Source organism: Pelobates fuscus, chromosome 11 (genome assembly GCF_036172605.1).
Source record: "Pelobates fuscus isolate aPelFus1 chromosome 11, aPelFus1.pri, whole genome shotgun sequence".
Classification (NCBI taxonomy): Eukaryota; Metazoa; Chordata; class Amphibia; order Anura; family Pelobatidae; genus Pelobates; species Pelobates fuscus.
The window spans coordinates 104,308,879-104,319,523 of record NC_086327.1 but is presented as its reverse complement, the minus strand read 5'-3'; the positions used below and the strand labels follow the sequence as shown (position 1 = coordinate 104,319,523).

The window sequence follows — 10,645 nt, the reverse complement described above, 5'->3', positions numbered from 1 at the left end:
AACCAAATGAGATATCATAGCAATATTTTTCTATTCCTATGTAAATCAATTGTGTCTTGGGTCATAGAAAGATTCCTGCTCATATGCCTAGGAAATAACAGGTCAAACCAATTGTACAACAGTGCAAATACCAAGCATTCACAAAACTTTCAAGTTTAAATATTAAAAAATATATATATTTATATATATATATATATATATATATATATATATATATATATTTATATATATATATATATATATATATATATATATATATATATATATATATTTAGTGCATATACTGCTACCAAAATGTGGTCCTCCCACAGTACTGAAATGTTGATACTGAAGCAAAAATATTAAATACATTTATAATATATATGCTATATTTAAATTAATTCTAGATATATAAAGGATTAATAAAAAAAACCTTGCCCAAGATGAAAAATATAGATATAGTAAATGGCTTTCCCTACACACACAAAAATCCCTGCTTTCAAACGCCAACACAACACACAAATATACCTCTGCATGCACACACATACTACAAACAAAAATATGTTTATTTACTCAAATTTGCTCACAAATACACACTTGATTCCACACACAAATACTTCATATTAAAACACGACTCTGTTCAAATATGCAGACATTGCACACAAATTAAATTAGAAAATTAAAAAGGTATAATTTGATTCTGCAGTTATTGTGCTAATTATCTGTGCTTCTGTAGTACAGACATATAAATGAGAAGTTATTAACGAATTAGAATACTGATCATGCTCCAAATATTATCCATGGAGAATATTGTACAAATGTGGTCAAGAAGGATGTAAATATCACATGTAAAAGCAAATGATTTTAAATTTTAATAATGTAGCAGGATTGATGGGCTGCATAAAACTTATACGATTATCGGCTCATGCATATTTGGACAACAAAACCGTGTTCTGCTGTCTGAGCTTGTAAAATTACATATTTTTACTCCTTGAAAATTAATAAAACACCAGCATGTTCCTCTATGCTGTATAATAACAAGCAATAAATAATAATGATTTGTTTTATGTCTCTCACAGAGCAATTTTAAAATATATAAACTTGTGTGAGTAACCACAGAGTTGTTGTTGAGAAGACAGTGGGACTCAGTATGTTAGTAAATAACCAGATAATCTGAGATCAGGCATGGACTTTATTATTTGCAACATACAGACTATGGTCTATTCACCAAACTGTTAATGTTGGGGAAATGATAGGCAATACACATTAAAAGTCACATTTGCTGAAATGGAACACTGGCTATTTTTTCCAGTGTGATTAGTTTGAACTAAAAATTTCAATTCATTTATCAATTCCCTACAATTCTTGGTTTTAAAAAATCTTTTTTTGATTTTACTTAAAAGTGGCTGTTCCCAATCCAGTCAAGTGAAAATTAGATCATATAGCTTTATCGGCCTTTCTATACTTATTTTGCTATATTATACATTTATTTCTGTGTTTCATCATTAGGCGAACACAATATAATGGAAAGTTTCGATAAAAATATATATATATATGTGCTGAACCTTTAATCCCTTAAGGACACATGGCATGTGTGACATGTCATAATTCCCTTTTATTCCAAAAGTTTGGTCCTTAAGGGGCAGAACTAAGGACCCAAATTCTGCAATGTTAATTGACTAGATTTATGCAATGATATAGCTATAAAATAAATATGTAGAATTTGTGGCAAGTTTTACCCAGATTTGGCAGAAGGCAGAAAATAGAACTTTGCAAATATACTTTTTGTGCAATGTCACAACAGTACAAACCATGGATCACATTGCTTTTCACATTGTCCCACCTCGACTTAACTTGTGGTGACATCAGGAGATAAAACTTTCTAAATTACATTTTTATGAAGGGAATTCTGCAGCTTTAATTAAATTTAATTTGAACTTGGCAGGATTTAAGTTGCCAAGGTATTCTACTGAACTCAGTAATATATGTCAGTTTGACAGGAGTGTATTTTTGTTTGTGAATACTAAAATATCTAGAACGTCCCAGCTGTGACCGGTAGCTGCCATTTTGTATTTGAAACCCATCCTATTTTCTTCAGCCTTTTTTCTTATATTTTGTGACTGGCGAGCTTACAGGCCAAGGGCAGGTATTAGCTTTGAGGAGAGGAGAGTGAGGGATTTGGCCTCTAGCTTGTGCTTGTCTTTACAGCTGGTAATTACCGTAATTACTAAATTAGAAATATTGGGCATCTTTCTAGGTTTAAACTCTTTTATTGTCATGAAGCAATGAAGGCTAATAGGCAGAATTTTCTTATTAAACAATAAAAAAAATTTACAATGTTTATTAGTTGGAGTATTGTATGACATTTTTTGTATATGTAATGTATAATTAATCAGATACAATTAAATAAAATATGAAAATAATAAAAGATTCAACAAAAAAAATATAAAACATTAGAACGTTGAATGCTCACTTTTAACAATTTATTCTAATTACCGGTAGCACTCTGAGTGAGGTCTAATACCTCGGTATAGCATGTTGGGCATCATTTTACATTTTTCAAGATATTGTTTTGTAACTGTTATTGTGAGGTAAAACGGCTAAATTTCAAATAAGCAGTGCTTAGATGTATTTGATAAACAACATTACCCCCTCTCTATTGCATTAATAAAACTTTTTGCATATTTACTTACATATTTGTGGATACCTCTGAGATTCCCTCAACTCTAAGAATTCTTTGCTGACAGGGTTTAGAAAACTGTACATTTTAGGTGAGTGTTAAAGGGACCAATTTTCCATGTATCTGCATGTAGAGATTATTACAAGGCATAGATGTTCTGAACAATGGGTTGTAAATTAATCATGAAAGATATTTGTTGCAAATTGTCTTCTACAGGGAAAAAAAATGGATAAAACGAAGAACATGAATTCAACAAATGGTGTTGTTGAGGAATTTACCCTTCTTGGGCTAGCTAGCTTTCCTAAGTTGAGTATTGTACTTTTTATTCTTTTGTTTGTGATTTATATTTTGATATTAACTGGAAACCTTCTCATCATGGTAACAGTACATTTGGAGCCTCGTCTTCATTCGGCCATGTATTATTTTCTCAGCAAGTTGTCCTTTGTAGACCTCTGCTACGCAACAGTGACAATTCCAAAAATGCTAAAAGACTTCATTTCAAAAAGTGACACAATTTCCCCTAGTGGTTGCATCACACAATTGTTCTTTTTACATTTCTTTGCTGGAACAGAAAGCATTCTTCTAACAGTTATGGCATACGACCGTTACGTGGCGATATGTAACCCATTACGTTATGTTAATATTATGAGCAAAACTGTTTGCTATTGGCTCGAATCTCTTTGCTGGACTGCAAGTTTTTTGCATTCTATCATTCAGGTGGTTATGGTATGTCAGCTAACTTTCTGTGGCCCTAATAAAATAGACCATTTTTTTTGTGACATACACCCTTTGTCGGTGTTAGCATGTTCTGACATCTTCATTATTGAAATCGTATTTGTTGCAAATAGTGGTATGATTTCTTTAATCTGCTTTGTTGTACTGCTTGCATCATATATTGGAATCATCACCACTATATTAAATACATCCTCTTTGGAAGGGTTGGGAAAAGCCTTTTCCACATGTGCCTCCCATCTTATTGTGGTAACCTTATTTTTTGGACCATGTGTGTTCATTTACTTGAGACCACCTGTATCTTATGCAGCTGACAAAATGGTGTCTATATTTTACACAGTGCTAACACCTCTGTTAAATCCAGTTATTTATACTCTAAGAAATCAAGAGGTAAAAAACGCTATTAAATCCCTTATTGGAAAAAAACTTAATAAATAGACTGAGCACATCACGAATGCCTTATGTTGATTTTTATTACATTTACTTATTTTTATTTACTGAATTTAATATGACACCTGGGTGAAAGGGAGACCTGGATGAGGGGCACAACTGGGTTGAGAGGGAGACCTGTGTTGAGAGGAAAACCTGGGTGAGAGGAAGACCTGGGTGAGAGGGAGACCTGGGTGAGAGGAGGACCTGGGTGAGAAGCACACCTGGATGAGAGGCAAACCTGGGTTGAGAGGAAAACCTGGGTGAGAGGAAGACCTGGGTGAGAGGGAGACCTGGGTGAGAGGGAGACCTGGGTGAGAGGAGGACCTGGGTGAGAGGAGGACCTGGGTGAGAAGCACACCTGGATGAGAGGCACACCTGGGTTGAGAGGGAGACCTGAGTAAGAGTCAGACCTGGGTGAGAGGGAGAACTGGGTGAGAAGGGCACCTGGATGAAAAGGAGACCTAAGTGAGTGTGAGACCTGGGTAAGAGGGAGACCTGGATGAGAGGGAGACCTGGGTGTGAGGGAGATCTGGGTGAGAGGGATACCTGGGTGATGTGGCAAAGATACCTTTGCCACAAGCTCCTGGAGGTACCTGCTGGCTAGCCTCCTGTCCAAGAACTATGGGCCATGTAAAAGACCTTTTAAAATACTTGGTTCGTGGGGGTTTTACTGTATTGTTTGGAAACCGAACAAACCCGTGAACTGTGGACCACCTCTGTGATTGTTGACCTTGTTGTCCACTATTGACACCTCCATAACCGATTCACACCTCTAAGTGTTCTAAGTGTTCGACTGGGTGGCCGTTCGTATGGCCACATCTTAGAACAGCATTGTTCGGTGAAATCGTTCGCATGGATTAGGTGAACAATCTCTACATAACAGCTATGGAATACGTTCAGTATTTTGTTCGGTTTTATAAACTCCCGAAATTGACCGACCACTACCACTTTTCTTATGGAACTATATTGGGCAGAATCCACGTGTGCAGTCGGTCAAAAGTTGACTTCCATGGAAAATCCAAACCGATCTGAGTGATTTTTGGATATGATGGTCACTCAGATCAGGGCTATTTGGAGATGTGACTCTTGAGGGGTTTCCATGGATTTTGGGGGTACTTTTGGGGTGTTGTGAAATTGTGTGTTTTTCTGTACCTGGAGATAATTGAGTTTGTGCAGTTCCATTACAGTTTCTATAGCTATACTCTCTGTGGGAGAGCTTTGACCACTAGGAGCTGATTCCAGGACTCTGGTCCAGGGTGGGAAGGTACGGCGAGAACCCAACCAGGCAAGGGGCTGAAAGTGCTTATGGATTCCCAGGAAACGTAATTAATGGAGGTACCCAGTCAGACTACCAGATGGTCCACCACAGGTGAGACAGCAAACTGGCTTGAGAGGGAAACCTGAGTTGGGATTAAGACCTGTATGAGAGATAGCCTTGGGTTGAGAGGGAGACCTTTGGAGAGTGAGACCTGGGGAGACCAGGGTGAGAGGGTGTCCTTGGTGAGAAGACACTTGAGAGAGTGAGAGGGACACTTGAGTGAGAGGCATACCTGTGTGAGACGAAAACCTGAGACAGAGAACTGGGTGAGAGTCAGACCTGGGTGAGATGGAGACATGGTTGAGAGAACGACCTGGGTGAGAGGATCACCTGGGTGAGAGGGAGACTTATAGATGAGAGGGACACCTGGATAAGACGGAGACCTGGGTTAGATGGCAACATGGGTTGAGAGTGAGACCTCAGTGAGAGATATGTGGGTGGGATGCTATGTCCGTTTGGCCATGCAACTGATTGCCTTTAACATTAACATTGGCTGTAGTGCTGCTCTGCAAACCATCTTGCACACATCTAATTGTAAAATATACCTTTCCATGATATTAGTAGAAATAATTGTGAGGGAGTAACACTGGAATAGTTCCCTCTAAATTTCCAAAATTCCTAAATAATGCAAAATTCCTGTTCATCAATAAGTGGTTAGAAGATTCATGAGTAAGTATTATATGCATAACAGGAGTTGTTTTTGGTTTGCCCTAAAACTTTGTCTAATATTTAGACATGTGTAGAAGTCTCTGTACACGCAGCAGTTGATATCTCCGCTCTGCATTTCTTTGTTTAAACAGATCCTCAGTAGACCAATTCATCCAAATGTTTTTTTAGTTTATAAAATATTGATATTTAGCGTATAAAACTCTGTACTTCAGAAAGGAATTGTACCTTGGATCAGACTGTGCCAAGGTAGGTCAATCTTTAAGCGGGCTATCGCTCTGTCCCTGACCTTCAAATAGAGTGCTATATGGAGGGGTGTTCGGGGAGGCAAGATGGCATCAGAGTAAACTTGGGGCTTGAGAGTGCTCCGCTCCCCAGAGGTCCATGAACTCCTTTTTGGACTAAGGACAAAGCTGCCATTGCATGGCTGGAACGTGAAGAATATTTGCGACCCTGTAAAAATTTCGACACACTGTATCTCTGGCATGGATTCTCCAATCAGTGTACTATTTGGACAGCACAAAAAAGCAAAAATAAATATATAACAAGAATATAAAAATGTCCATACTTTTCGTAAAACAAGGACGGAAATATAAGAGAAATAGTTAACAAAAAAACGGAAATATATAAACAAACAGAAAAAAATATATAGGCTCTTCACACGCAGATGTATGCAATCAAAAATTACAAAACAAATTGCCGAAATGGAACAATCAAATACCTGCAGGAAGCAGTAACAAACTTTGTTCAAAACATACAATAATTATCTACATGCCCCACACAGGAAATTCACACAAGATTTCTTTTGGGAAATGATTGCAGTCACGTTTTATTAGAATACGCATTGAGAGTTATTATAGAGTATTGTTGAAAGCTTGTACCAAGGGAAGAATGCCCAGATCAAATAATTATTCACTCGTAGACTATGCATTTGGATGTAAAAAAGCAACAGCCTCTTAAAAATTTAAATGCACTGAATGTGTGTCTGGACGCCATCACCATCCATATATGTCCACCAGTTCTGCTAGTTTAGGTAAGTGGAAAATGAACCCTTAATATCTAACGAAATATCATAGCAATATTTTTCTATTCCTATCCTATGTAAAGCAATTATGGTTTGGGTAGTAAAAAGAATCCTGCTCATTTGCCAAGGTGATAACAGGTCAAATCAATTGTACAACAGTGAAGATAACAAACATTCACAAAACTTTCAAGTTTATATAAAACATTTTTTTATACATACTATTTACTTTTTTTAATGTATAATTTTTTATTGTTAATATTTTATGCATATATATATATTTATAATATTGGGATACAGAAGAGAGAAGTGGGAAAAAGGGAACAGTACATACTTTAGTCTATAATTACACACTATTAAAAACAATATTATTCACATAACAGTATGCATTAATTCATGTAAGACAATTGATTACAGCAATATTTTTCAAATTATTTTCCTTTCTCTTTTTTTTTTTTTTTTAACAATATTCATTTGCTTAAAGTTAAGAGAAACCACTGAAAGCTATCACTTCCTCTCGGTCCAAATCAAAATAGTAATTTACGTTCTTAAAAAGGATTGTATCAGGGAGGGGTGGGGAATGGGGCATAGAACAACAGCCCATTGAGCTAAATCCCTTATCTGTATGAGTCCAGCTCTCATTATAGTCTTTAAACGTTAGGAAAAGTATAAAGGGGAGATAATATAATATTTACTGTATCCACATTGCAACTAATATTTTGGTCCTCCCACAATACTGAAATGTCGACACTGAAGCAAAATGATAAAATACATTTATATTATATATGCATTGCCAAATAAATTCTACGTATAGAAAGGCTTAATAAAAACACCTTGCCTAATTTGAAAGATATGGGTATAGTAAAAGGCTTTCCCTACACACAAATAAATCCTTGCATTCAAACGCCAACGCTACACACAAATATATCCCTGCATGCACACAAACTTTCTACAAACAAAAATACATTGTATTCAAACATACAGACACTGCACACGAACACACACTTGTATTCACACACAAATACTTCATATAAAAATATGACTTCGTTCAGATATGCTTAAAACTAATAAAATTATCAGCTGATGCATTTTTGGACCACAAAACCATGTTCTGCTGTCTGAGGCTAAATCTTTTTACTCCTTGAAAATTAAAAAAGTGCCTGTATGTTCCTATATATTAAATAATAACAGCAGTAAATAATATAGAGCAATTGTAAAATATAGAAACTTGTATGAATGACTGATAACCACAGAGTTGTTGTTGAGAAGACATTGGGACTCTGTCATTTGCAACATACAGACATAATGTTAATAATGTCGGGCAAATGATAAGCAATGCACATTTAAAGCCACATTTGCTGAAATGGAAGCACAACTTATTTTTCCATCTTGACTAGGTTAGACTAAAATTTTCGATTCATTTGTCATGTCCCTGCAGTTCTAGTTTTTAAAAGATATTTTTGGATTTTCCTTAAAAGTGGCTGTTCCTAACTTCCTAATCCAGACAACTGAAAAAAGGTATCACATATAATATATATCTTTCTATATCTTTCTATACTTATTTTGCTATTTAGACATTTCTGGGTTTCTTCATGATACAATATAATAGAAATGTTCCGTATATATCCATATGACTTATTTATGTGTTTTGATAAAATATATTTATATATGTGTGTTGCCCTTATAAATTCATTTCAGCAGAAATAACAACACAAATTCTGAAATGTTAATTAATTAGATTTAGGCAATGACATAGCTATAAAACAAATACGGTCATGGGAAAAATAAAGTACCGTATTTTTCGCTCCATAAGACACACCTCACCATAAGACGCACCTAGTTTTTAGAGGAAGAAACCCAGAAAAAAAATATTCTGAACAAACTGTCCATAGTGTTTCTTACTATGGGACAGTTTGTTCAGAATATTTTTTTCTCCCCTGTCCCATAGTGTCCCCCCCCCCCATAGTCTTCTCCTCTCTCCCATAGTCTTCATCCCCCCTCCCCATAGTCTTCATCCACCCCCTCCCCATAGTCTTCATCCACCCCCGCCCCATAGTCTTCATCCACCCCCTCCCCATAGTCTTCATCCCCCCCTCCCCTTAGTCTTCACCCCCCTCCCCATAGTCTTCACCCCCCTCCCCATAGTCTTCATCCCCCCCTCCCCATAGTCTTCATCCCCCTCCCCATAGTCTTCATCCACCCCCTCCCCATAGTCTTCATCCACCCCCTCCCCATAGTCTTCATCCCCCCCTCCCCATAGTCTTCATCCCCCCTCCCCATAGTCTTCATCCACTCCCTCCCCATAGTCTTCATCCATCCCCTCCCCATAGTCTTCATCCACCCCCTCCCCATAGTCTTCATCCACCCCCTCCCCATAGTCTTCATCCCCCCCTCCCCATAGTCTTCATCCACCCCCTCCCCATAGTCTTCATCCACCCCCTCCCCATAGTCTTCATCCACCCCCTCCCCATAGTCTTCATCCACCCCCTCCCCATAGTCTTCATCCCCCTCGCTCCCCATAGTCTTCATTCCCCTCGCTCCCCATAGACTTCATCCCCCCCTCCCCGTCTTCTCTTCTATCCCATATTCTCCTCTCCCATATTGTCCCCCTCCCCTTGTCCCATAATTACTTACCTGTCTTGTAGCGTTGGCCGGCAGCACAGGGCGCACCGCGGTACTGGAACTTCAATTTCAGGTTCCGGTTTCCGGCGGGACTGAAAGGAAGTGTGCACACTGAGCTGAGTGCGCACTTCCTTTCAGTCCCGCCGGAAACCGGAACCTGAAATTGAAGTTCCAGTACCGCGGTGCGCCCTGTGCTGCCGGCCAACGCTACTATCTTGAGCTGGTCTCACATTTGGCTCTAGAATACTTTGGTATACAGAGGAGTTCATGGTTGACTCAGTGACAGCAAGGTTCCCAGGTCCTGGCACCACCGTGCTTGATAGTTGTTATGAGGTGTTTGTGCTGATATGCTGTGTTTGGTTTTCACCAAATGTGGCACTGTGCATTATGGCCAAACCTCTCTACTTTGGTCTCGTCTGTTCAAAGGACATTGTTCCAAAAGGCTCGAGGTTTGTTCATATGCAACTCTGAAAACCTGAATCATGATAGCATGCTGCTGCTTTCTACTGGCAAACCTTCCAAACAAATCATAATTGTTAAGTCTTTTTCTAATTGTATGGGTCATGAACTTAACATTTAACATGCAACTGAGGCCTGTAGAGTCTGAGATGTAACTCTTGTTTTTTTTACAATTTCTCTGAGCATTGCACAGTCTGACCAGGGGGGGGGGGGGGGGGGGGGGGGGGATTTGGTGGGATGTCCACTCCTGGGAAGTTTGATGGCCAACAACATTTGCATCATTAAGATCATTGCTGATGTCTTTCCTCCTTGGCACTGTGTTAACACACACCTGAATGCGCAGATTAGCAAACTGCTAAAACTTTGACTTTTATAGAGGTGATCACACTTACTGATGATCAATTAATCAAGGGCATTTGATTAGCAGCACGTGTCTGGTACTTAGCCTCTTAATTCCTGTGGATACAATAAGGGTATACCGTATATACTCGCGTATAAGCCGACCCGAATATAAGCTGAGGCCCCTAATTTTACCCCAAAAAACTGGGAAAACTTATTGACTCGAGTATGAGACTAGGGTGGGAAATGCAGCAGCTACTGGTAAATTTCTAAATAAAATTAGATCCTAAAAAAATTATGTTAATTGAATATTTATTTACAGTGTGTGTATATAATGAATGCAGTGTGTGTGTATGAATGCAGTGTGTGTGTATGAGTGCAGTGTGTGTATATGAGT

The 10,645-nt window shown here is 38.1% G+C and overlaps 1 protein-coding gene across 1 annotated transcript; it reads left to right on the top strand.

Moving 5' to 3' along the window:
- Positions 1-2,884: 2,884 nt before the first annotated feature.
- On the top strand, positions 2,885-3,829 carry LOC134577209 (olfactory receptor 4Q3-like). The gene has a single exon (XM_063435881.1). It carries the CDS (start codon positions 2,885-2,887, stop codon positions 3,827-3,829), a length of 945 nt encoding a protein of 314 aa, XP_063291951.1.
- The last annotated feature ends 6,816 nt before the right edge of the window (positions 3,830-10,645 follow it).